Source organism: Gorilla gorilla, chromosome 7 (assembly GCF_029281585.2).
Source record: "Gorilla gorilla gorilla isolate KB3781 chromosome 7, NHGRI_mGorGor1-v2.1_pri, whole genome shotgun sequence".
NCBI lineage: Eukaryota > Metazoa > Chordata > Mammalia > Primates > Hominidae > Gorilla > Gorilla gorilla.
In genome coordinates this window covers 31,445,112-31,472,243 of record NC_073231.2, presented here as the reverse complement: position 1 = coordinate 31,472,243, position 27,132 = coordinate 31,445,112, and the positions used below count along the sequence as shown (strand labels likewise).

Here is a 27,132-nt window from a genome sequence, read left to right as displayed (position 1 = left end):
CAGGCAGCAGAGAAAGCAGGCTCTTTGTCTGACATCATCTTTCACTCCCTGGCCTGCTAAGAGTTACTCACTCAGGCAATCCCTGCTCCACCAGAGGAGACTGTCCAATTGCCAAGCAACCCACTGCTGGCCAATCACAGAGCTTGGAGGTGATGTCATGGCGAGAGCGAGCAGTGGTGCTGATGTTGAGAGAAGCCCAGGGTACCACTAATTGAGGGAGTGAGGAAGAGAGCAGCTCGCTTCTAACTGGACTGCACGTAAGTAGAAATAAAATGCAACTAATTTGAGGCTTTTCAGGCAAAAGAAAAAACAAGACAGCAGCTACAGTGGGGAGAAGCGAGGGGCCTAGCACCTATTGTGTCACCTTTGGTTTTACTCAATCATTTAAACTTTGTCAGATCTTGGGGGAAAGGGGGTGAGGCAGAAAGAATGGCGCTCAGCCAAGGGGTGAGGGTGGGCTCCGGGTGCTACTTTTATTCCAGAGCTCAGGAGAGGCAGGATGGGTGGGAATTGTCAGATGCTACGGTGAGCTATTTCTGCATAAAAATGTTTTGTTGCTTAAGGAGAAAGGTTTTGTGCCGAGTCTGGCTGCCCCTGCAGCTGGCTGTGACCTGAAGATCCCTTTCAAGTGGGAAGCTCTCCTGTGTTTTTACCTTTTCTTCCTCAGACGCAGCTTTTCTTGTCTCCCATTCCCATTTTGATCACCCATCTTTTCCTTCGGCTCTATGCACGGGTTACTTTTTTCTCTTGGTTCTAAGGATGCAATGAGATCATCACCTCCTCTTGGCCCCGCCCCACCCTGAGGTCAACCTAATCCTACCTGGCCAGAGGTGGCTGGCTCCAAAGCTGAAAACTGCAGACACCCAGAACTGCCACGCCCTGGTCCTTGACTGGGGCCCTGGCCGGCCCCCCTCCTTATTCAGCCCACCACGCTCGCCAGGAGTTTAGGCATCATTCATTTCTCATCGTGGGACCCAGGGTTTTGATGTCCAGCAGTCAGCTGTCCCCACGTGGCGGTGCTGTCTTTGTTTTATTTCTCCCAGGAAGACACAAACAGGTGTGGTGGAGTCTTGTTGTCCTGAACATGAGCAGGTCTCCAGAATGCTGTGTGTGTGTGTGTGTGTGTGTGTGTGTGTGTGTGTGTGTGTGTTTGTGTGTGTTTGTATGGGGGTGGGAGGGAGAGGTCAGGAATGTTCAGGCACCCTTATCTGAATACCCTGGGAAGGGATACCCCCTGTCTTAAGACCAAGAGAATACAAGGTGGGATGGCCAGAGGTGGCCTGCTGAGGCTCGAGGGATGGGTGGGAGGTTGAGAGGGAATATGAGGGAATCTGTCTCCACCTGAGGCTGAGCCCCCGCCTCCCAGGGGGAGGAAACCTCTCCCACAGGCGGGTGCTAGGGGAATGAGATCATCCTTCAGATGAGGAAATAATCATAGTGCTGGAGCAGTGAGAAGGCAGAGAGGAAAAGGTCTGATCTGCAGCTCCACAGAAGGAAGCCAGAGTCTCCCAGCAACGCTGCCCTAGTCTCTGGCTCACCCCAACCCTCCGCTTTGCTGCTAGGAGCTGTACTTTCACCCCTCTTGGAAACCACTGAGCACCTGTCAGCTGGTCCCAGCCCTCCTGGCATTCTCAGCTCCACCCGGGCCACTCCTGGAACAGCTCTGGAGTGAGCAGGATCTGCAAGTGCTAGATGGGTCTACCATAGAGCACGCTGCCCTGTAGGGAGTGAGTTCCCTATCACTGAAGGCATTCAAGCAGAAGTTGGATGGCCACCCAGCAGGGAGGCTTTGGAGGAGATTTTTGCATGATGTTAGGGATTGGTCTAGATTAGTGTTTTAACTGAAGGCGAGACCCATTAGTACATTGTGAAATCAATTTATGGATTGTAAATGGTATTTTGTTTTAATAAAATGAAATAAGAGTAGAAAATAATTAGAGCACATCTCATGTAATGGGATAATTAATGCTTCCTATGCTGTCTTTAGTTACATATCAGTTATGTGTATATTTGTGTGTACAAATGTGCATATATGTCTGTATCCGTAATCATATATGTGTGTATATGTCCATATCATGACAAATACATACTGGATCATAATATGAAATGTAGCACCTTTTATGAGCTTCAGTCAAAAAAGTTTGAGAAACATTAGGCTAAGTGACTTCTAATTACCTCTCCTAACCCTAAGACTACAAGCCTATGAAAAACTCCCAATAGATAGTCAACCTTTTTTTTTAAATTTTTAACTGCAGTAAATACACATAACATAAAATTTGCCATTCTATTTTTAAGTGTACAAATCAGTAGTATTAAGATTTACATTGCTGTGCATGCAATCTTCAGAACTCTTTTCATTTTGCAAAACTGAAACTCCATACCCGTTAAACACTAACTTCCCATTCTCCTGTGCCCCAGCCCCTGGAAAATCCCATCCTACATTCTTTCTCTATAAATTTAACTCCTCTAGGTACCTCAGATAAGTGGAATCATACAGTACTTGTCTTTTTATGATTGGCTTATTTCGCTGAGTGTAATGTCTTCAAGGCTCATCCATGTTGTACACTGTGTGTCCCTATTCCCAAGTAAAAAATAAGTGCCTTTAAGTTGTAATTAAATCTAAATATTTTTTTTATGGGAAGCTGTCCTTCTTTAGTGAGTTACTTCCTTCTAAAGGACCTATCAAAGACGGAGAAGTTTGGTCTCATATTGTCCACAGTGGCCAGGTTGTCAACTAGAGGTGGAGGGACGGTGGAAGTGTCCTGCATTTTTGCTTGGATGGCTGCTTAATAGCTAGATTTCACTTTGGTTCAATAAAAGAAACCCAAATTCCAAGTGGCTATCTTCTTTTACTGGACTAGGCCATTTTAACCACATTTTTCCTGTAGGGGGATGTGGGCTGATTGATAACTTTTAAAATAGAGCAACAAAGATTGACAAACTGAGGTTCAGAGAATAGGGTACTTGAGCAGGAAAAAGGAAAATGGGGCAAATAAATTAGGAAGGTAAGAGAGAGATAAAGAAAGGAGGAGAATTGTGTCTATATTAAACCAACTGTATAGAAGGATTGGAAAAATTCAGATATTTTGTGTTCTTGCTTTTAAATAATAGGATATTTAAGTATCAAGATCATAATCAAAGAAAGGCTTAATTTTTCAAGAACGCTTCAGACTCTCTGCCCTGCCCCCTCTGATATCTTTATATTATTTCATACTTACCTGGAGATTCTCATTTGGAAACATAGAGTTCCTGGAGATTTTGAAGACACAGATGGGGAGAAATGAAACTGCTTTTGTGGGAGGAGGGATAGAAATTTTGGGGAATTATACAACATGTAAAGTGTAATTTTTGTAACGCCACTTAGGGAACAAATCCGTTTTTTTTAAGCTTGAGAAATAAACATGCATCATGTATAATTCGATTTGCTTATTAAATTAGCATTTGCTATATTTAGAGATGTGACAGCCTGGGAAAGGTTGCTTTTTCTGTTTTTCTTTAGAGAGGGATGGATACCAAAAATTCTTCCCTGCCATTTAAAAATTGGTTTTTTTTCCAGAGTTTTACATCTCTAGTCCCTCTAGGAAGACAAATGAATACATGCACACCTGCACCCTTCCCACCTATATATGCATGCACACACATCAACCCCCACATCTGAACACTCCCACTCCATCCCCTACACACACGTGAGTGCTCCCACTCCATCCCCTACACACACATATATGAGTGCTCCCACTCCATCCCCTACACACACATATATGAGTGCTCCCACTCCATCCCCTACACACACATAGACATACCTATCCCTCCCCACCGAAGCCCAAAGCTTGCTGGCCTTTCCATCAATTAAAACTGAGAGCTGCGTGTCCACTCCTCTAGGGTCCTGCTGTCAGAGGCGGGTGGTGGGAGGCAGGAGAACAGAACAGATCAGAAAAGGCGGGAGCCTGGGGCTGGTTGGCCTGATTCATGATGGGCTTTAGGCAACTCGAGAGTTTGGATAACAAACTGGAGAATATGAATCCAGAGAAAGGAGCTGAGCGCAGATCTAGGATGAAAGACCCAGAGTGGGAGGATGAGCAGAGTGTCAGTGGACCATGTGGGAGTCTGTGCCTAGACAGCCAGACTAGAGGGAGAAAAGTTCACACTGAGCATGCGGAAAGAGTTGGATAGGGAGTAGCACCTTTCAGGCAGGCTCTGTCTGCCCACAACACAAACACAATTCAACGATTGATCTTGGAAAGGGTTGTCTAGCATCTGCACCTGCCATCAAGCCGGATGTGTAAGGACTTAAGAAACATACCATGGGCCGGGCACGATGGCTCACACCTGTAATCCCAACATTTTGGGAGGCTGAGGTGGGCAAATCGCTTGAGGTCAGGAATTCAAGACCAGCCTGGCCAATATGGTGAAATTTCATCTCTACTGCAAATGCAAAAGTTAGCTGGGCATGGTGGTGCATGCATGTAATTCCAACTCCTCGGGAGGCTGAGGCAGGAGAATCGCTTGAACCCGGGAGGCGGAGGTTGCAGTGAGCCAAGATTGCACCACTGAACTCCACCCTGGGTGACAGAGCAAGACTCTGTCTTAAAAAAAAAAACAATTCCTTTCTGAAAAACAATTACTCCAAGAAGTACTCTAGCTAATCAAAAGAATAATCAAATTAAAGAAATCAAATACAAAAAAAACATGGTATCAATGATGGTCATAAGTAAAGAAAACACCAGAATTTAGAGCCATTGTCTAGTTATAATTGGCATATTTGTAAAGCTAAATGCAAATGTCAAACATCTTGAGGCTAGGGGATGTGTTTGTAAGATCATCACTGGATCCCTAGTGCTTTGCAGCGTGCACATAGTAGATCCTCAATAAATATTTGTTGAATGAATAATGTAAGAAAGAACTCAATAACGATAATCCAGAACTGAAAATCCAGATCATTCTGACAAAACCAGGTTTGTACAGAGAGGTTTGTTGCTAAACCTCTCATCTCACACAAATAAAATCATTAGATACTCTTTTATTCTTAATGTTCTTAATGTTGTGAAATATAGACATAAAAGATTTTAACATAAAGCTAAAATTAAAAGTAATATGTAAAATTTACAAAGCATTGGAGAATGAAAGAATAAAGCAGACAAGAGCAATATTGCAAAAGATAAGGAATCTCTTTCAGCGTAGTTCAATGTGGGCTGGAAGCTTGGCTCTGTTCTCTCTGAGACCTCAGTCAAGGCACTTCTTGGGCTCCCTGTCTCCTCCTCTGAAAAGAGGTAGGAATGGACACTCTAGAGAGCTCCATGGCTGCTACTAACTCTGGGACTGCAGAATGGGCAGAGAGCTTGACCTCTGGGAATTTCTACAAGGTTCATTGGTTGTCCTCTGCTGATATGAAAATGAGTTAATTTAGTACACTTGATAGGTCAGTTGTGTGCATTTTAACAGGGACTCTCTGAGGCAATGCCTGAGCTGAAGGATAGATATAATGGTGAGAATTTTAAGCATGGAATGCACCCATAGAAGGGAGGCTGATATGGGGTATTTGCCTGCCCTTCAATCACATGCCATCAGCAATCATCCATTGCACTTACATCTAGGGTGGTCTTGGATATGAGGACACAGCATGGAGCTTTATCAGAAATTGCATGGGCTTTGATATAAGAAGATTTCAATTCAAATCCCATGTTTACCACTTTCTACTTGTATGACTTTGGGCAAATCAAGTCACTTACCTAAATTGATGATCTATTAAGTGTGTATAAGATTTGGTGTGCGGAATAAAATGATAAAATATGTATGCCCTGGCCAGGCACGGTGGCTCATGCCTGTCATTCTAGCACTTTGGGAGACTGAGGCCAGAGGGTCACTTAAGCACAGGAGCTTGAGGCTAACCTGGGCAACACAGTGAGACCCCATCTCTACCTTAAAAAAATTTTTTTGATGGGGTTGTTTGTTTTTTTCTTGTAAATTTGTTTGAGTTCATTGCAGATTCTGGATATTAGCCCTTTGTGGCGATTCCTCAGGGATCTAGAACTGGAAATACCATTTGACCCAGCCATCCCATTACTGGATTTATACCCAAAGGACTATAAATCATGCTGCTATAAAGACACATGCACACGTATGTTTATTGTGGCATTACTCATGATAGCGAAGACTTGGAACCAACCCAAATGTCCAACAATGATAGACTGGATTAAGAAAATGTGGCACATATACACCATGGAATACTATGCAGCCATAAAAAATGATGAGTTCATGTCCTTTGTAGGGACATGGATGAAATTGGAAATCATCATTCTCAGTAAACTATCACAAGGACAAAAAACCAAACACCGCATATTCTCACTCATAGGTGGGAATTGAACAATGAGATCACATGGACACAGGAAGGGGAATATCACACTCTGGGGACTGTTGTGGGGTGGGGGAAGGGGAGATGGATAGCACTGGGAGATATACCTAATGCTAGATGACGAGTTAGTGGGTGCAGCGCACCAGCATGGCACATGTATACATATGTAAGTAACCTGCACAATGTGCACATGTACCCTAAAACTTAAAGTATAATAATTAAAAAAAAGAAAAAAAAAGATGGCAAAAAAAAAATTTTTTTTAATGTAGATTCCCTTGCTTTTGTAAAGGCCCTGGTTCCTGGCTTATGTAAAAATAGTAGACAGAGGGGAAAAAACCTAGAAGAAAATGCCAATAGCATAAAGTAGCAAGACTACAAGGATTTATTTTCTTTTTTTCTGTTACATAGAATTTCCAAAATATAATGTGAATATGTTTGTAATTAAAGCATTATTTATAAGATGCACATATGCCTATAGATGTAATCATAAAGCAATATTCAATCACATTGTTGTTATTGGGAGTAAGATTAAAAGGGCTTGCCCTGTATATTGATGGCTTCATGTGCTTTTAACACAGGACCTCACAGAACTCCTGGGTCACATGCCTTGCACACTCTCCAGCAGCCCAGAATGGAAGTCCATGCCCTGAACTTGACTTCTGTGATGCTGATTCTTCTGCATATGTATATATATATAATATATATATACGTATATATACGTATATATATATTATATATACGTATATATATTATATATACGTATATATAATGTATATACATATATATATAATATATATGTATATATGTATATATATATTTATTTTTTGAGATGAAGTCTCACTCTTTCACCAAGGCTGAAGTGCAGTGGCATGATCTCAGCTCACTGCAACCTCCGCTTCCTGTGTTCAAGTGATTCTCCTGCCACAGCCTCCCGAGTAGCTGGGACTGGGACTACAGGCATGCATCACCACGCTGGGCTAATTTTTGTATTTTTAGTAGAGATGGGGTTTCACCATGTTGGCCAGGCTGGTCTCGAACTCCTGACCTCATGATTTACCTGCCTCAGCCTCCCAAAGTGTTGGGATTACAGGCATGAGCCATCGCACTCAGCCGCTTCTGCATATATTAAATTGGAAATAAAAATTGCCCAGAAAATCCCATCATTGTGGATTATTTGGGGCTGTCACTTTTCCAGTTTAATTTTCCTTCTCTGACTTGCCTCTCGACATAGCTGTTAGTGCTAAGAAGGACTCCTCAGATTCAAGCCTTCAGAGTTCTGCTTTTGTCATAGGTGCTTATTTCCTAGAAGCCTAAGCGTGTTGGGCACCCTCTGGGAGTTGCCCTTGTCCAGGTCCCCATCATCTCTTCCTCTAGCTGCTGTTGGAAGCAAGAGCCTAAGAGGTGATTAAACAATGCCAGTTTCCCCAGACCCGGTGAATCACACACTGTTCTGTTTTGCCCAGTTTCCCTCTGTAGGTCTCGCTGGTTCCTTCTTGGTCTGCACTCTAATTCCCACTCCTTCTCCCTTTATGGCATGGTCCACATTATCGCGGAAGACCATGCTGAGGCCCGCAGAGCATCTGCAGAGCCTCCAAAGGCTCCAATGGCTCTAGATACCCATCCAGGGACCTGTTTTACTTTTCCTCCAACAAAAACTCCCGTGGTTATTTTAGGATCTAGCAGAGGGCTTGGCACATAATTAAATACTCAGTAAATATTGTAGAAAGAATGAAAACCACATTTATGAAAAAATAATTTATCTCCTTTTGATTTTAAACCCAAAGAAGACACATGGCTGCCAATCAGAGCCTTTTGATCAGCATGAAATAACCAGGGCCACTGTTCTGAGCTGGCATGATTCATCCCAAAGCAAATAAATGTGGCATTTAGATAGCTTATGCAGCTAATTTTGGGTAAATATATGACCTCAACTGGATTTTGAAGAAGATTGGCAATAGGGCACAGACTTAAAGAACCACCTTCCTGTGCTGCTTGTGGTTAGAGGACCTCAGTCAGAATTCATTGCCCCCACAACCATGAGGTATTCATCCTGATTCTTGGCCAGAGTTTCTAGATTTGTCTTCTGAAACCCTTGCCAGGTACAACTCTATTCAAGCCACTGGGACATGCATTATCTGCTCATCCCTCAAAAATAGTCCAGATGGAATTTGACACATCCTGCAAGCATTCTTGGGGCATTTCTTACAGTGACCAATAAAATGCTTGTTCACTCCATCGTATGGGCAGTCAGAGGCACTAAGAGGTCAGGCATACACCCAGTAGGTGGCCACGTGTCATCTGAGAACTTGGTGCTTTTCTGTTTGCCCCCTGGACATCAGCTGAATTATGGAAAGCCTGGAAGTGTGGGTTGCATGAAAGTGTCCTGCTGGGGTCTCCCTTCTGTGTATCCATCTTCTCATTCAGAGCTGCTCTGGTGACCATGTGGGCTGTCCCCTCTCATCCAGGATGGTGTTTGGGGGCAGAGAAGGAGCAAGTATAAAGGAGAAGGGCATTGACACTGGAATCCATCCCATCTCTTCCAGGAGTTCTCTGCGTGACCTCAGAATCTTTGGTCCTCAAGTAGGAGGCTATTGGCATTTTGGAAGGGACAGTTGTTTATCGTGTGGAACTGATGTATACAATGCAAGACATTTAGACTCGCCAGCCTCTGCCCACTAAATGCCTGTAGCATCCTCAGTCTCACGACCATTGAAAAGTCCCATGTAGTTCCCGGGAGCGAGACTGCACTGAGTCGAGAACCATGGGCTTGTGATTGCCTCTTGTCTCCATCTCTGACATTCAAATGTTCTGGGTGAAATTGAGGGCTCTGATCTCTTCACTTTAACCACCTTTTTCTCCCCACTGTCCCACCAGAGATCCCTCCTCAGTCAACAGCCTACAACTTCACTCTCAGCCACGTCTGCCTCCAATCAAAACTTACTCATTCTGTGTTTCCTTATGGCTGGCTCTGTGCTTCGGGGGGTTATCACCCACTAATTTATTTCTTAACAATTATGCTAATGGTTCAAGCCATCAACAAAAAGCTCTGGTTCCTTGCTTTTCTGTACAGACTCTTAGATGCTGGTGCTGGGGGAAATGTATGGATGAGTTTGTAAATGGAAAAATAGTGCTGGGTGAGATGTGAAAACTTCAGAGTGGAACTCAATCCAGCAGGTCCAACCCACACTTTGTACCCAGACTGCTATTTGGCTTCCAGCCTATCCCTTCTAATTTTTCCCCAAACGAATGCTGCCAGATGAATCTTTTTACACTCGCAGCAGAACCTAAAGACAGAGAGGCTTTCCAATGAAACACATGAGGACTCAAATCCCAGCTCTGCCCCTACCTACCTGTGTGACGACGGTATAATTTACTTAACTGCTGAGATTCAATGTCCTCATTCTCAAAGAACCTAATAGAAAAATGAGATAACAGCTGTGCTTTTCCTGCCCAAGAATGGTAGTTGTTATTATTGCTATTATTATCAGCATCACTGTTCTCTTCTCCCCTCATTCAAAAGATGTCTGGCTTCCTACTGGGTGGGAGATAAAGCACAAAGTCCTTCACTGGTCCAGAGGTCTCTGCAATTTTCCAGTTCCTATTCTAGCATTCTGTCCCACTGCACCCTGCATGCAGCCCAGTGGGCCTCCTGTGTTCCTGAGTAAACCCAGTCCACATCCCCGGCACACAGTCAGGTTCAAAGTCATTGCAAGGTGATAGGCACTGCAGAACCTCAATTGCATAGTAACCTCATCACAGTCTGGGATGAGGCCGCACTCGAACCTTTGCCATCTGAAGATCTAGTAGAGGGCTTGGCACAGAATTATATACTAAATAAATAAATAAATAGAGTCCTCTCTCTACCTGCTCCACTGCATCAATCCCTGCCAGCACAGGGGCTCAGCTGCCCAGGGAGGCCTTGGCTCTTGACCAACCAGTTTGTGTCCATCAGAAGTGCTTGACAGTGGCCACCAGGCAGGAGCTGGAGGGCCTGCCATCCTGAGCTCTAGCTCTGGTTCTGGATATTGGCTGAATGACTGCCACATTGACCTTCTGTCTGGGGCTCCTTTGATCTTTGTTGCTGCTGGGTGCAATGAATTTCCTGGTCTTCCTTAGGGACAATCGAAGGGCTAGGATTGGCTCTCACCTAACAGAAAACACATAAGGAACCTCTGAGGGATGGGGATGGAGGTTTGCTTCTGCACTGGGTTTTGCCTTCCATTGCTCTGCTGGCTGACGTCTTGGATAGAATCTCCCATTGAGGATTTGCACTCCTTGCCTCATGCTTCCTATGGCCTCTATTGTCTCTTCATCTTCATCATGCCACCTGAATCCCTGGCACTCTGTGTGCTCTGACCTTGGGCATAACACCTTTACTGTCCTTCTTTGACAGTTCCAGGACAGGTTTGGTGGCCCTCGCTCCCTTGCAGGCTGTATATTGCTGTGGCATGATAACATGACCACGGCCATTTAACAAACCCCACAAGACAACCTGGCATCACACAACCAGGCCAGGTGCTGGGGAGGCACATGTGACCGGCCCCACCGGGCGCAGATGCCACAGGTTATTAGGGATAAAGTTGGGTTTCCTGCCATGGCTGGCGCCACCCAGTGGCAAAGACTCCTTTCATCTCTGTGCCCTCTGCTTCCCACCTTTTTATCTTCTGTGTCCTTTCTCAGAATGTTCCCTGGGCATATCTTTTGGGTCCTGAGTGCAAAAGAAATGATGTGACTGTTGGCATGAGGATTTATAAGGGCCCTATGGACCCACAGGCACAAGTAAATAGATCATCTTTTTTTTTTTTTTTTTTTTTGAGACAAAGTCTCGCTCTCTCACCCAGGCTGGAGTTCAGTGGCGCGATCTCGGCTCACTGCAACCTTCGCCTGCCAGGCTCAAGTGACTGCCAGGCTCAAGTGATTCTCCAACCTCAGCTTCCCTAGTAGCTGAGATTACAGGCATGCGCCACCATACCGGGCTAATTTTTGTATTTTTAGTAGAGATGGGGTTTCGCCATGTTGGCCAGGCTGGTCTCAAACTCCTGACCTCAAAGTGATCTGCCCACCTCAGCCTCCCAAAGTGCTGGGATTACAGCATGAGGCACTACGCCTGGCCACATAGATCATCTTGAGGAATAAATCAGCCCATGTATGAATGCTGGTACCTGAGGTGAAAAAAACCATGGGTTTGAGCCCTGGCTTTGTCACTTCCTGAGGACATTAGTTTCCCCGGGGCTACTGCATCACTTTACCACTAACCGGGAGGCTGGAAGTTCAAAGCTGAGATGTCAATGGACTGAACTCTGCTGAAGACTCCAGGGGAGGATTTGTCCTTGTCTCTTGCAGGTTCTGGCGGCCCCAAAGGTTCCTTGGCTTGTGGCTGCCTTACTCCCATCTCTGCCTCCGTCTGCACATGGCCTTTTCTCTCAGTCTCTCTTATAAGGACACCTGCCATTGGGTTTAAGGCTTTCTCAGGCAAGCAGGAATGATCTCTTCTTGAGATCCTTCATGAAGCCTTTTTTTCCAAATAAGCTCACATTCACAGGTTGTAGGGGTTAGGATGAGGATGTATGCATGTAGGGGACATTATTTAACCTACTGTACTGAATGGCCTTGAAAAGGCACTTAGCTTCCCTGAGCCTCGATTTCATTCTCTATAAAATGGGGATAGTAATTCCTACCTTACGAGGCTATTATGAAAATTAAAGTGAGTTTGTCACATAGCAGCTGCTCAGTAAGCACACATTTTTAACACTGAGAGGTCTCCATTGCAAATCCCTTGATCATGACCATGCATACCTCTGCCCACCTCTACAACATCTCGTTTCCTGCCCTGGTTTTCCTTTTCTGGCTTTCTGACCTTCTCTGTGTTCCTAAAACTCCTAGCCCATTTCCTTCCATGTAGAAAGCACTTACCACATATTTTAAAGTTAACTCATATCCCCAGGCCAGGCTGGCTTTCTGTGAGTCCTCAGGACCATAGAGGAAGCATTAGTGAGTATCTAGTTCTTCCACTGATTACAATGGAAGAGCTTACAAGTCGAGAGACCTGGAGACTAGACCCAGCTCTGCACCCTTAGAGCTGTGTGACCTCAGGCAAGCGTCTGAACTTCTCCAAACCCCAGGTTCTTCATCTGAAAGCAAAGCTGATGATGCCTGTCTTGTCAGCCTAAGCCAGCTTCATGCAAAGTTAGACTAGGATAATGTGGTGGGTGTGGAGTGCCCCCTGAGCACAGGGTCCTATCATCATTTCTAGCTCGGGCTGGAGGCACATTCCATAACTCCAACTGCCTGCTCCTACTCCGTCTGCCTTCTTTCTCAGGCATCCCTCTCTGCCTCCCCTCCACCTATTTGGGCTTCCACTTCTGATCCTTTCCCCAGGTAGAAGTCCAAGGCCACTGCCACTCTGGCAAGGGCTTACTCACTCTGCCAGTGACTTGTCAGTCAGCCTGGCCATGAGCAGAGACTGTGGGATGGGGTGTCATGACCAGGGAAGTCGCATGCAGGCACCAGGCCTGCCTCTCTGTTCAGGGACTCACTGGTGCCGTCAGGACCAGCTTAGTTCTGCAGAGAGAAGACCCATTGTGCTGCAATGACAGGGGCCTCTGGCTCCAAAGCACAACAACAAGAACAAGGAGAACAAAGCACTTTAAGTCCAGCTGGACCTCGGTTCAAATGGGCACTCTAACTTGCTAGCCGCATTGCCCTGAGCAGGCACATAAACCCTCTGAGCCTCAGTTTCCCCATCCGCACATGGCAACAACAGTCCTTACTTGTGGGGCCAGAGGTAATGGCTCTGAAGCAGGCATGTGGCACCTGATAGCTGTCCTGATGCAAAAGACAGGGCAAAGAGACTAACATTTATTCAGCGCTTCCTGTCTGCTGGATGCTATGCATGGGTTTTTCTCATTTAATTTGTACAGCTCTGTGCAGGATTAAGATGGAGAAAGAGACTAGCGAGAGCTGGTAAGAGAGGTGATGCTTGTATTTGACCCCACACTGGTCTAGCCCTAAAGCCAGAGCTGAGTTCACTGCCCCATTGCCTCCTCCTGCCAGTCTCCAGCCAGCACAGAAAGGCAAGGGGTTTGAAGTGGGTCTCAGAGTCTCTGGCTGGCAAGGATGCAGGCAGTGAGCCTGCTGGCTCTCGCCACCCTCCCCTGGCACAGTCACCACAGAGGGTGACCGAGGATCAAATGGTCCTGAGGATGGCCACTCACTGCTGGCTGCTCCTCACTCTCTTTGTAGTAGCCTTCATGGGCTCCCATCACTTCCACCCCTCTGATCCTCCCAGATCTGCTCCTTCCCTGACTCTCCTGTTTTGTCTCCTGCCCCGCCCCCTCCTCTTCCCACTTTCTGATCTAGCGTCAACTAGCTTGACCTGATCCCACGGACACTGAATGGCGTTCTCACCCCAACCCTTGGCCGTGATGTTCCCTTGCACAATGCCCTCCTGCCAGCTCCTGTCTGATTCTAACTCATCCTTCAAGGCACTGCTCAGGTGCTACTGACACCAGGGACACCTCCCAGGCTCCCTGGCTCATGCTGGGGGTGTGGAGCCCTATCTCTGTGTCCCACAGCAATTCCTCATGCTGATTTCTGGTGGTGTGCTGGCTGGCCCTGTGATGATGACATGATTCCTTAATGTTTTTCTTTCCTGTGTCCCGGATTGTCTTAAATAGGGTCAAACACAGCTTAGGTCAGTCGTCTTGGGAAAGGGAAGGTGAGAGGCATCTGAAGAGGCCTGTTAACATCCTATGTCCAATTGCCTCTCTTCCCATATCAGAATTGGCCCAAAGACTTCTGGGGCGTGTGCGGGGAGAAGTCCAGGACACACAGTTATTTTATGAATGCCTCCCAGCTGATTCTGCAGGAGGATTTGCTTCTCACCCTAACCCTTGAATTGGGTCAGGTTCTTGAGCTATGGAGGGAGACAGATGAGCACCCCTTGATCCACACGTTTTTGGGAAACCCACGCTTGCATGCGCTAGGGGGCTTGAGACTGGAAAGCCATTTATGAAGTATCATTAGTTCATGGAATCTGAGCTTGTTTAGCATCACGTGGGAGGGAGGTCGGGGTAGGGGACCCCCAGGGAGAGTTGGTGGGGAGAGGGCCGGGAGGAAGAGCAAATGAGGTACCCCTGAGATTCCCTCCCCAGTGTATAAAGACCTTTCTTATGAGACTAACCTGTCTAATCCGTTGATGGTAAAATCCTGTCCTCCCCTTTTCTCAGGTTGGTGACAGCGTCCCGAGCTGGTGACAGACCCACTCTGTAACTTTCAGCTAGATTCAGCCACCAGATCCCAGAAATATGACCCTTGCTGGTAGGTACAAAAACCATGTGTGATGGGGCGTAGGCTATTCCCCCTGCCCTCACCCAACATGGACTCACAGAAGCAGGGAAGCACACAGCTGGCAGGAAGCACACGGGGTGTGTGTGGGGGGGTGCAGGTAGTGATGGGAGACTTGGGGGCATGCAGGCAGTGGCGGGAGGCACACCACTGCCTGTCACCACAGGCGACAAATTGAACAAGTGGTGGGGGTGTGTCACAGCTGAGATTTTCTTCCTTTTGCTCATCTGTATATGTGTGGTTTTTTTAAGTTTTTATGATGCCTATATATTATTTTTGCAGTTACACGTATTTTCAAATCTGTAAAAGGAAGCCAGGTGTAGTGGCATATGCCTATAGTCCCCAGTATCAGGAGTCTGAGGCACAAGGATCGCTTGAGCCCAGGAGTTTGAGTCCAGCCTGGGCAACATATTGAAGCCCTCATCTCAACAAAAAATTGTACAAGCAAATGAGGATGGGGGGAACACCTGCGCTGTGCTAGGGGTCAGCTAAGGGCTGCAACCTGAGTAGCCAGATACACGGGCCCCAAGGCGGTGAGGAGAGGGACTTTCAGGAGCCAGGGCAGCTCTGGCCCCTGACATCCCAAACACAGATAGACTAGAGGGTGGCAGGGATATGCTCCAGCTTTTGGGGACACCAGCGACCCCCAGGCTCTGTGCACTGTGTTGGAAAGGTCAGAGAAGGCTTATAGCCTGACCTTGTGAGGGGCAGACCAGAGGGATGGTGGTGAGGACGGTCCCCTCCTATCCAGCTCCTTAACCCTGCAGGCCAGCGCTGCCAGGTATTTGGAGTAGAATGGAGTGTGGGTCTCCTGTGTCCTGGAGAAAACGAATCGGAATGTCCTGGGGCAGACGTTGGGGGATGGAGAGCTGAGGCACTGGTGCTTGGGACCTTTCCATGAGGGCATTTTGCTTTCTGGTCTGGAAGGGGAGGAGACATACTGTGGAGAAGGATCTGATGCTCTGGAAGGCTTAGGTTTCCACAGGTGACAGGAGTGGGTTCGAATCCCACACAGGGATCCTGAACAGCATGGCTCAGGGCAAAAGGCCTGGATCCCCAGCCTTGGCGTGTGTCTGCGTGGTTTGAGTGCCTTTGTGGAACCCTGGGCTGCTCAGAGCCCCAGACCCGTGAGGACGCTGACTTCTGAGGCTAGGAGAGGCGCCATCCTCACCTGACTGGGTGTTTCCGCAGCCTACAAAGAGAAGATGAAGGAGCTCCCGCTGGTGTCCTTGTTCTGCTCCTGCTTCCTGGCCGATCCCCTGAATAAGTCGTCCTACAAATATGAAGGTCAGTGAAGGCTCAGCCAGGAAAGTGGGGCGGAGGGGGCCCTGTGTCCTGTCCTCATGGGTCCTGCACCCCGACCCCAGTTCAGTGAATCTCTCCTCCCGAGACAGTTTCCTTCCCAGTGCCGATGAAATCACAGCGGGTGAGCCTGAGGGTCTGAGCTGCAGTGGTCCAGCCTGGGCACTAGGGGGAGGCCATGAAGGTCTGCATCAGGCGCCCCCCAGAGTGCACTCGATCTTGTCACCTCTGTGCATGCATCCAGCAAATCGAGACTGGGGGGTATGCAAAGGTGAGCCAGACAGAGATTCTGCCTGTGGGGAACATCTAGACCAGAAGAGAAGATGAGACGATGTGAGTCAGTTTCCAGGTCAACAGGTCTCCTCTGGGAAGGGTAGAGAATGCTCTGGGAGAGTCCAGAGGTGGGAAGAGGAGGTTCTGTGGCAGCCATGCTGTGTGGGGCCTGTAGCCGGGACAGCCCCAAGACACCAGCAGGGAGCACTGGGTGGCCACGTCCTCACCAGGGGTGCTCGGGGACCAGGTCACCTCCTAATGTCCTGGTTAGAAGCAGGGATGGGTTTGGTTTGGTCTGGCACCAAGGAACAGGCATGCTCGGATGACCTGAGGTTGTTTTTTCTGTCTAGGCTGGTGTGGGAGACAGTGTAGGAGGAAGGATGAAAGCCAGCGGAAAGACAGTGCTGACTGGAGAGAAAGAAGAGCGCAGGGTAGGAGGGAGGCAGCGGAGGGATTCCGCAGGCCGAGCGTCAGATGGGCAGTGGCCGGGGGTGGGCGGGGGCTGAAACGCACCCCTGCCTGTCACCACGGACGATAAATTGAGCAGCTCAGCAGTCAGAGGAGGCTGGTGGGGGAAGCAAAGGCAAAAGCAGCCAGTGTCGTAGGAAATCACATTGCCTGGGGCCCCCTATTCTTGCAGGCTGAAGCCTCACTGTTGCTACAAACTCCTTCAGCCCCGTCAGAGGCCATTACCCTTAGGTACTAGGGTGCAGGACTAAGCCAGACCCCAGTCTCCAGCTTGCTTGGGGCCCCAGCTCTCCCACTCCCGTGTGCATGCGCCGCATGCTTGCTGGGTGCCTGTGCACTCTTCAGGACGTGAGCAGCCCCTTCTCTGCCCTCTGTAGCAGACACGGTGGACCTGAATTGGTGCGTCATTTCCGACATGGAAGTCATCGAGCTGAACAAATGCACCTCGGGCCAGTCCTTTGAAGTCATCCTGAAGCCACCCTCCTTTGATGGGGTGCCCGAGTTCAACGCCTCCCTGCCCAGGCGGCGAGACCCATCCCTGGAAGAGATCCAGAAGAAACTAGAAGCGGCTGAGGAGCGAAGGAAGGTAAATGCTGCCCTTTCCTTCTTTCCTCCCTCTCAGCATAAAGGGGAGGGAGGTGGAGAAGACAGGTGGTGGACCTGAGCTGGGGTAAGCTCATCACCAATCTGCAATATTTAGGGAGCATCTCCCGAGTGTGCGGTGGAGAATGAGACACCATTGAGGAAAACAAAGAACTAAACACCCTTGGCCTCTTGCAGCTCACAGTTTGGTTAGGGGGATAGGACATTGCTACGTTCCTCCAAGAGGTGGCCCTATATGCATGGTGGCAAAAATAAGACTGACAAATACTAAGGATTTAGGGAAAGGCTAGGGAATTAAGGAAAGAGCTTCTTCGTTGGAGGAGGGAGAGAAGATCATGGTGTAGTGCATCTCGAGGCCCGGGATGCCTTCTATGGATTCTCATGGCTTGATTCTGATACCATCTTCTACGTGTAACTTTTTTTATCTTTCAAAAAGAAAATAATCCCCTATCATGAATTCCTTCAGTGCATCCTGTCTACACCTTAGGGCATATGTCTACACTAGTCTGGATTTTAGTGATTTATATATGTCTTATCTCTGTGAGACTTTTTTTTACCCCAAGCTGTTAGACCAGTGCCTGGCACATAGTATAAGATCATTTAGTGTTTGTGAATGAATGGATGAATGAATGAATGATGGCAATGAGCAAAAGGGCCATGAAGGTATTTAGGAAAAGGCTGGGAAAAAAAATCAAAGAATGTGGAAGGCTCTGAAAGTGGTGGGGAGAATTTAGGAAGTGTCCTTGTTTCCTGCTAATGGGCTGGGGACCAGGCCCAGGGAGGTGAGTGTTCTGAGTGTGCAGCTTTTCAGCCACGATGGTGAAAATAAACCCTGGCACACTCACTGTGAAGGGCCTCCTTCTGCCTTTATGCTTCCCCAGTACCAGGAAGCGGAGCTCCTGAAACACCTAGCAGAGAAACGGGAACATGAGAGAGAGGTGATCCAAAAGGCCATTGAGGAAAACAACAACTTCATCAAGATGGCTAAGGAAAAACTGGCCCAGAAGATGGAATCCAACAAGGAGAACAGGGAGGCCCACCTCGCCGCCATGTTGGAACGGCTGCAAGAGAAGGTGAGGGGTCCCTGGCTAGAGAGGAGGTTCCTGGGACACGCTGTTTTCCTTCTGCAGCAAGTATGCGGGGACCTGCTGATCATCTCAGGGAGGAAGCAGCCTCGGGCAAAAATCAGGATCTTTTTATTAGGCAGGATCCTTAGAGAGTTCCGAAGGATGATCAGGGAAGTCAGAGGCAAGAAATAGGAACCAGACTCAGGGTTTCCTTGGGGGATATTCTGCACAGTTACACAATTAAAATCCTTCATTGCCTTAGGGAGCTTATATGTCTGATTTTCTAGAAGAAGCCTATCTAATACAAAGGAGTAGAGATAGACAAGCAGGTATGGCATTCGTAGCTTCATCCCTGAATGAACTGATTTGATGGAAGGAAAGATGCTTTCTTGAGCTCTTGGCTCTAAGTCATGGGTATGATGAGCTGAGATTCCCACCGAGCAGGAAACATGATTCTCTCTAAACCTCTTGACCCAGTGAGTCACAGGTCTTTCCAATATGTTGCCTTTTGTCAATAAATGGAAAGGTGTCACCTAAATATGAGAAACATGAGGCCGGGGTTGGTTCTGTGTGTCAGCAGAATACCGGCCCGTTCTGCTGAGAACACGCTGGCCTCATTTCCTGAGTCTCAAGGCCGCCCCAGTTTCTCCTGCAGCTCCTGGGAGAGCTCCAGCTCTGTGTTTTATTTCCAGGAACCGCCTGCTGCGCGGTGACTCCCGGGACCTGATCGGTGGCCTCGTCCCATGGTGAGCAGCGTGGTCCCCGCTCCTTCCTGCCCATCCACCTAGAGTCTCAGGCCCTTGGCAACAGGTCCTAGAAGGATCTGGTTTCTTCACGAGTTGTCTGAATGTTGCATAGGCCCTGGAGCTGGCCAGCACGAGGCAGCCCCTGTGCTCTGATGTACCAGCCTGCAAAGCTTGGCAGGGCCTCCACCAAGTGTCACATGGGAGGGAGGTGATCTGGGTCGGCCCTCAGGCTTCTCCATTATGGAGGGATGACTTGGAGCAAACTCTTAACAAAAACCTGGGGTTGGGCTAAGATGGGCATGGCCCTGAGGCCAGACCCAAAACAAATCACTGAGGCTCGACCCAGGATATAGCACTTGAGAGACTCTTTGCAAAATACTTTCATTTCCTCTCACCACTATCCTCACAACAAGTCCTTGAGGCAAGTTGGACAGGTGTTATCCTTATTTTGCAGATGAGAAAAACATGTCAACAAAGGTCAAATGACTTGCCCAGGGTCACGAAACTAATAAGCAGTGGAGCTAGGACTAGCACCCAGATCTTTGGCTCCAAGTCCAAGTGGTTCAGGGAGACCAGCCTGTTATTGTCCTGCCAGCCTTTTGTCATCAAGAGAGACTTTGGAGGCCAAGGAAAGGGAGTGCAGAACTTAGGGCTCTGCCTAGTGAGCTCACCCAAGAATGGAGGTAGATTCAGAGGCAGAGAGATCGGTAGATTCAGAGGCAGAGAGACTGGAAAGGTCCATATTGTAGAGTGATGGCTGTGGAGGTCGGGTAGACTCAAAGAGGTGTGAGGTCAGAGCAGACATTTGAGGGGGCAACATCCCTTTGGGACCTCGGCCCCTGCTCCCCTTTACCCACTGGTGGAGGCAGGAGGTTGGGTGAGAGTTGGGTGTATGTTTTCTGCCCTGTCCACCTGTGCACCAGGCCAGGGACACCTTCAACAATGCCTGCTGTGCCAGTGTTTGTGTGGGTCACTGACCCTGTGTACCAGACTCACTTGGTATAAAATTCAAAAATACAGATACTTGGAAACTTCCCCAGAACACTAATCCCGGCTCTCTAGGGATGGTGCTTCCTAGGTCATGCTGATACATACCAAAGTTTGGGAACCCCTGCCCTGTGCACAGCACTCCTCACTCCCAGGCCACAGAAAGTTCTAGGGTGTCTGCAGGGACAGATTCGTAGTTTATAGTTTATCCTGAAAACCTGGGTGCCTCCGTGGGTCTACTTCAGGCTGATTCTGTCATCTGGATGTGACAGTGCCAGGCTCTGGGAGGGACAACATTGGTTGAGTGCTTGCCATGTGTAAGGCATCATAGTAGAAGAGAAGATGTGGTCCCTGCCCACAGGAAAGTCACCGTCTAACAGAGAACCGTCTAACAGAGAATCTGCACAGTGAGCAGGTGAACACTAAACATCACAACTTGAGGGGTGAAAGACCACCTGTCTATGCCCTTCTCTTTAAAGATCAGAGAACTGAGGCCTGGTTGGAGAAGTGAGCCAGCCAAGATCCTCCTGCAGACGGGCCTTGGAAGGCAGATGCTATCTTTTGGCTGCACTACCCTGTGAAATAAAAGAAGGTTCTCTTATGATAGGTGTAAGAAAGTCCACTTTTTGGAGTTGGGCAACATTTTCAAAATTCTTCTGTCGATTTGCACTTTAAGAGTCCACACCTGGGCACGGTGGCTCACATCTGTAATCCCAGCACGTTGGGAGACAGAGGTGGGAGGGTCATTTGAGGCCAGGAGTTAGAGGACAGCCTGGGCAACATAGCAAGATCCCATCTCTATTTTTGTTTAAATAATAACAAAGGAAAATCAAAGAATCCTCATCTTTCACCAAGAGGGTTAAGGCAATTCTCGCAAAGGAGATGGATGAGAACTAGAAGCAGCAGGCAGGTGCATGTGATTTGTAGGGGATGCTTGCAGTGAGGCCTGTCTGTTCTGCCTGCTCCTCTGGCACAAATTACCCCCAGCAGCTCCTTATATTAAGTCAAGCCATACGATCTAATCCAAACCACAGAATGGCCAGGTGAGGGAGGGGGAGGCTGGGTGGCCCACGGTCACTGTAAGGTGGGCCCCTGCTGCAGTTTGACACCCACAGGACCCTGAGCTCCCTGGGGCAGCACCAGTAGGCTTGCCCCCTGCCTCCTGCCAGCCTCACCTGCCACCTTCTGCCCCTCTCGGGATGCCTTCGTAGACACAGCTCTTCGCTGCCTGTGGTGGCCACTCTTTGCTTTTGGTTCTCTTGCCCCTCGGCCTCCCTTTTTGTCCCCGGGCAGCCTTGTGTGACCTGCCCTTTTCCCTCCCTTCCTTTCCAGGACAAGCACGCCGAGGAGGTGCGGAAAAACAAGGAGCTGAAGGAAGAGGCCTCCAGGTAAAGCCTAGAGGCCAAAGAACTTTCCAGGTCAGCCGGACAGCTCCAGCAGCTCCACGTTCCAGGCAGCCTCGCCCGCCGGCTGCACTCCCAGCACTGGGGTTTGGGGGGAGGGGGGTGGCCAAGGGGCGTTTCCTCTGCTTTTGGTGTTTGTACATGTTAAGAATTGACCAGTGAAGCCATCCTATTTGTTTCCGGGGAACAATGACGGGGTGGGAGAGGGGAGAGGAGAGAGTTTGGGAAAGGGAGATGCAGAAGAACTCAAGGACGTTGCAACCCTGCCCGGCGCAGATCTGATTTTCACATCTCTACCTGGACATTGAGCCTCCAGGCACCATGTTGAGGAGAGATGAAAACCAGGGCGGTAGAACTTCAGGGTGAAGGACAGAGTCCTGGGTGGGGCAGCGGCTGCAGGGCGCACCAGAGAACCCAGCCAGAGGGGGTGTGAGTACCAGTGGTGTTGCTTTCGCCCTGCAGCAGGTGGGATGAAGTCTGTGTGTGTGTGTGAACCATCATTTTTTGATCATCATGACCAATGAAACATTGACTCCAAGTGTCCAGTTCTTTATTTCCCAAATGTGTCCTTTTGGGTAATTGTTAAAGAGTTCTCGAAACCTGGCTTTCATCCATCTGATGGCAGATGCCCCTTTGCTTCCTTAATTCTGCCATTCAAGCATCTGGAGCCTGGGTGAGGTGGGTTGAATCAGGCCAGCCTTTGGCATAATTGAAAGGTTTTCTCTTCTGTTTTTTAAAATCCCCTCTGTGGGCTAATCTTTATTGGATAGCATGCACTAAATTGATGAGAAAACAAACTCAATCTTCCTTTCAATGAACTGACATCCTAATATGGTCCCCAAGATGCATTGTAAGAAGGAATTTGTCTTAGTCACAACCATTCAGACTGCTGTAACAAAATACCTTAGACTAAGTAATTGACAACAGAAATTGATTGCTCACAGTTTTGGAGGCTGGGAAGTCCAATATCAAGGCGCCAGCAGATTCAGTGTCTGGTGAGGGCTTGCCATCTGCTTCAAAGATGATGCCTTTTTGCTGCATCCTCACGTGGCAGAAGGGAAGGGCAAAAGGGCTTCCTTGAGCCTTTTCTTTAAGGCACTAATCCCATTCATGAAGGTGGAGTCCTCATGATCTCACCTCTTAAGGCCCTATCTCTTAATTCTGTAGTGTCGGGATTAGGATTCAACCTGTGAATTGGGGGAGACAGCAACATTCACACCATAGCAGAAGTCCTCCATGCTTTGGGGGTTTGAGATTCTAGGTAGATTAGAAAATACGAGCAAGGAAATGAAGTGTTTGCTAGTAGAAGGCAAAGGAGGCATCCAGACCCAGCAGTCTTGGTCTCCAGGACACTGAACCACGGCTGGAAAAGAAGCTCTCCTCCTCCCTTTCCCTGCAAACATGAGTGCAGGGGCTGCCTGTGTTAACCGGGTCCCAGGACCTCTTCCCACTCTGCTCTGCACACTGTGTAGTTTTTTACAGCTTTGCAAATAAACCCTTTGGTATAGCCTTTTTTTCTTTCTTCTCACTAGTGGTACTGTAATTTGGCTTTATTTTAAAATAAGATAACAGGAGGATCAAAGATGATGTTGATGATGATGATGATGATGATGATGATGATGGCAGCAGCTAACTCAGGCAGCACTTACTAGATGTCCTACACTTTTCTGTACTTTTACATCTATATTATCTCACTTATCTTCACACCACCTGTAGGAGGTAGGTACTCTTATCATTCCATTTTGTAGACAAAAAAATTGAGGTCTAGAAAGGGTAAGTAACTTGGCAAGGTCACACAGGGAGTAAATGGGAGAACAGGGACTTGAATTGGGTGGTTTGCTCCCAGAGTCCATATTCTTAGCCACTGGAGTGTGCTGCTTCTTGACACCTCCAAACTAGCATCTGAGTCCCAGAATAGGGTTTCTCAAGCTGTGAGTGGTGACTCACTGGATCTTGAGATCAACGTAGTGGATCCCACCCAACCTTTCTTTTCTTTTTTAAGTGGATTAGAATAGAAAAACAAAACATCAAAATGGATGACAGGTGATAATGGAGGCATTATTTCATGGAAATTGTGTTTCAATTTTATATTTTGTGTATGTATGTGTTGATCGCAGCATAAAGTGCATTTCTTATGGGGGGTGGCAATCAAAACCCTTTGAAGGTTACTGCCTTAGAATCAACATGGAGACAGAGTCAGGACATCCAGGCTGCAGCCCAGGAGGCTTTAGGAAGCTGCTGTGGTTGAGAAAGCAAGACAGCCTTTCCATCAAGAATCAACTTTTTCTGAGCAAACAGCGACAAGCATATGGATGGCCTCAAGAGTCTATTTTCACAAATTTACCCATAGCATCTGCATTTCCCCACTGGAAAACCCAGGGCCAAGAGGAAGCCTTGTTCCCAGCACTCTCTCTCATCCATCTCCTGCCCATAAACCACATTGACTGACACTCCCATCCTTTGCCCATGCAGTTCCCTTGCTAGGCTTGCTCTTCACTGCCTGGTTGAATTAATTACTATTCATTCTTTTAAACTCAGCCCAGATATTAAGTTTCCCGACTCTGCCAGTGTTTCTATATTTCTTATATGCTTAGATTATGGTGTAATTGTTTATGTACCTATCCCTCTCATCTCTTAGACCTGATGTCCCTTGAAAACAGAAATCAGGTTTATTAATCTCCATGTCCAGGCAGTGACTACTCCAGAATTACCATATAGGATGGGATTAGGAGCAGCATTTCTGTTGGAAGAGAGGTTGGGGGTCTTACCTGGAAGCTTCATTTGTGAGGACTTTACTGCAGCACTGAATGTAAGACTGAGAATGGAGATGGCTGTTGAAGATTATACAGGAGACTAAAACCCACATCCAAAGACAGCCCCAGAACTGGAATAATCCCCAGCTCCTGACACTAAAAACTGAAAACTCTAATTATGCGCTCAGCATGGGGCTAGCTTCCAAGCATTAAAAAGCAATTCTTGCACCAAAAGAGTTTACAAATCAGTTGAGACACACATGAAAGTACCAAAGCCATGGCTCTTAAAATTTCAGTTTACATCAGAATCCCTCTGAGGGCTTGTTAAAGTGTAGATTTCTTTGCTTTGGGTGTTCAGGAATGGAAATAATCACCCAGAGTTACAGTATCCTTTGAGGGTGTTGCCCTGGACACTACATTTTAGCAAGTCATTCCCCGGGTTTTTTTCTTTTTTTCTTTTTCTTTTTTCAAAGATTTAATAAGCTTTAACCTTATTTTCAATTATTTTTGGTCACTGGCAGAATTTATGTCAAGTTGGTATGTGCCAGGGTCGGCAAACTAGTGGTTTACAGCTATTGTAGGTCTTGATTCATCCAATGTCCCTTCTGCTTGGCTGGTGACCTTGCCATTCCAGCTGTGCATCTCCTCCCCTGGGAGTCTCTGTGCCTCCCCACAATCCAGAAAGACTACAGGATTCAAGCTTGGTGCTACAGGGCCCCCCAAACCCTCACTTCATGGTTGCCATAGTACAGTGGGTTTTTCTTGCCTGCTGCACAGATAAAGCCAATACACTGAGACAGCAGGCATGTTGCAGGAGAGAAAAGATTTAATTATCACAAGGCAGCCCAGAAGCAGGATGGGAGATGGTTCTCAAATTCACCTCCCCAGGAGCTTGGAGGCTAGGGTTTTTTGGTGGGCAGGTGGCTAGGGAAGGGATGCTGCAAACTGGATGGGGGATGAAATCATAGGAGTGTTGGAATTGTCTTCACGCATTGAGTCAGTTTCTTGGGGTGGGGGGGTCACAGGCCCTGTTGAGTCAGCTGTTTGGCATGAGTCTCAGGTTCAGGTCGGGGTGGTGTCTGTTGGTCTGCCTGAATGCAAAAGTCTGGAAAATGTTTCAAAGACCAGTCTTAGGTTTTACAATAGTGATGTTATCTACAGGGGCAAGTGGGGAAGTCACAAATCCTGTGACCTCCAGCTACTTGACTTCTGAGCAGTCAGCAAGCCAGGGAACAATGGCTGATTATAACTTAACTATGCAGAGTTCAGGCTCCTATCATTATTCTAACGTTGTGGCCCTTCATTAGTTTCACAAAGGCAGTTTTGGTCCTGAACAAGGAGGGGGTTAGTTTCAGGAAGGAACTATTATCATTCTTGCTTTAAAAGTTAAACTCTAAACTGAATCCCTCCCATAGTTTGGCCTACACCCAGAGCAGTTAGCTTATGAAGTTAAAAGCAAAATGGAGTTGGTGATGGTAGATTTCTCTCACTGCCGTAATCTTTGCGAAGGCAGTTTCACTATGGCTGGCATCCATTCCAATTGGTTGTTAAACAGCTTATTTATATATGAACATTGGCAGATAAAATTATACATATGTATTGTGTATGACATGATGCTTTCACATAGATATACATTGTGGAATGACTAAATCTAATCACAGGTTTTTGGAGGCCCATCATGACCACAGTTTGATGAGTTCTGTACAATTAAGAACTAAGCCTTAGGCAGTGTCTCCAGGGGCAAAAGGAGGGACAGGTCAATGTCAGCTGAAATCCTTGGAGGAGGCTTAGCGGAGTAGGTGGAATCTGAGCTGGGCCTTGGAGGATGAGCAGATTTTGAATAGGCACAAAGGGAGAGGCAGGGCTGGAGATGCAGGAGTGGACCTCGGAACGGGCATTAAGGCAGTGGCTGCAGCCACAGGAGTGAGTGAACTCATCATCCAGGAAGAATGTATACAGAAAAGGACCCTTGGATTTCCCTGATGATGCAGCAAGATGAGGAAATGGGGACAATGAAGGGCAAAATAAGAGAGGCATATTTTAAATCCTTTGTTCCTACACCAGTGGCTTTCAGTGGGGGTGTAATGCTTCCCACAGGGGGCACTTTGGAAATGTGTGGCAATAATTTTGGTGGACACAAGGAGCAGGCAGGCACAGTGCTTCCAGTGAGTGGGTGGAGGCCAAGAATGCTAGATGTGCACCAGGAGAATGTCTCATGTTACTCTTCACTTCTGAATGTAAATGAGAAACCTGTTTATAATGAGCTAATCCCAGAACCTAGCTCAGTTTTACATATAAACACAATGTTTTTCTGCAGTTTAAATATACACTGGCTTTTCCAGGAATGCAAGTCTTCAGCTCTGCTAGTCTCCGATCTTTGCTCTGATTTGGTTTATCGCTCTATGCCCTCTCCATGGCTTGAGACCTTTTTCTCTTGGTTCACTTTCTGCCCTTGGATTTAACTCTATTCTCCTACTCAGTGCCTTCCCCCAGCAAAAAGCTACTTTGGAGTCACCCCAGCAAAGCTGAAAAGTGAGCCTTGAAAGAATCAAAGTCTGTGATGGTTGATTTGGGGTGTCAAGTTGACTGGATTAAGGGATGCCCAGAGAGCTGGTAAAATATCATTTATTCTCAATTTTGCACTAATTATTCTCAAAGCTTCAGTAGGCACTGAACCCATGCTCTTTCTGTTGAAAGAAAAACCCAGGTGGTTTTGCTTCTGATTAGAATGATTGGGCTGCTCTGGGTGTGTCTGTGAGGCTGTTTCTGAAGGAGATTGTGTGTGAATTGGTGGACTGGGTGGGAAAGATCCACCCTGAGCATGGGTGAGCACTA

At 47.4% G+C, this 27,132-nt stretch overlaps 1 protein-coding gene across 5 annotated transcripts; it reads left to right on the top strand.

Annotated features, from left to right (window-relative positions):
- Positions 1-22,076, top strand: STMN4 (stathmin 4). 5 transcript variants are annotated; one of them, XM_004046817.4, is made up of 8 exons: positions 150-257; positions 14,578-14,668; positions 15,887-15,982; positions 16,621-16,701; positions 17,116-17,324; positions 18,223-18,414; positions 19,101-19,154; positions 21,474-22,076. In XM_004046817.4, exons 2-7 carry the CDS (start codon positions 14,656-14,658, stop codon positions 19,119-19,121), a joined length of 612 nt encoding a protein of 203 aa, XP_004046865.1. In that variant the 5' UTR covers positions 150-257; positions 14,578-14,655; the 3' UTR covers positions 19,122-19,154; positions 21,474-22,076. The 5 variants fall into 5 exon arrangements, with proteins under 5 accessions (XP_004046863.1, XP_018888382.1, XP_004046865.1 ...); XM_019032838.4 differs by lacking the exon at positions 16,621-16,701; XM_004046816.5 differs by lacking the exon at positions 19,101-19,154.
- Positions 22,077-27,132: the final 5,056 nt, after the last annotated feature.

Bases quoted from the DNA above. Each gene is read 5' to 3' on its own strand.
- STMN4 (XM_019032837.3), top strand. The intron at 15,983-16,620 runs GTCAGTGAAGGC...TTTTCTGTCTAG, and splicing joins GTCGTCCTACAAATATGAAG to GCTGGTGTGGGAGACAGTGT. The intron at 16,702-17,115 runs GTAGGAGGGAGG...TGCCCTCTGTAG, and splicing joins GAGAGAAAGAAGAGCGCAGG to CAGACACGGTGGACCTGAAT.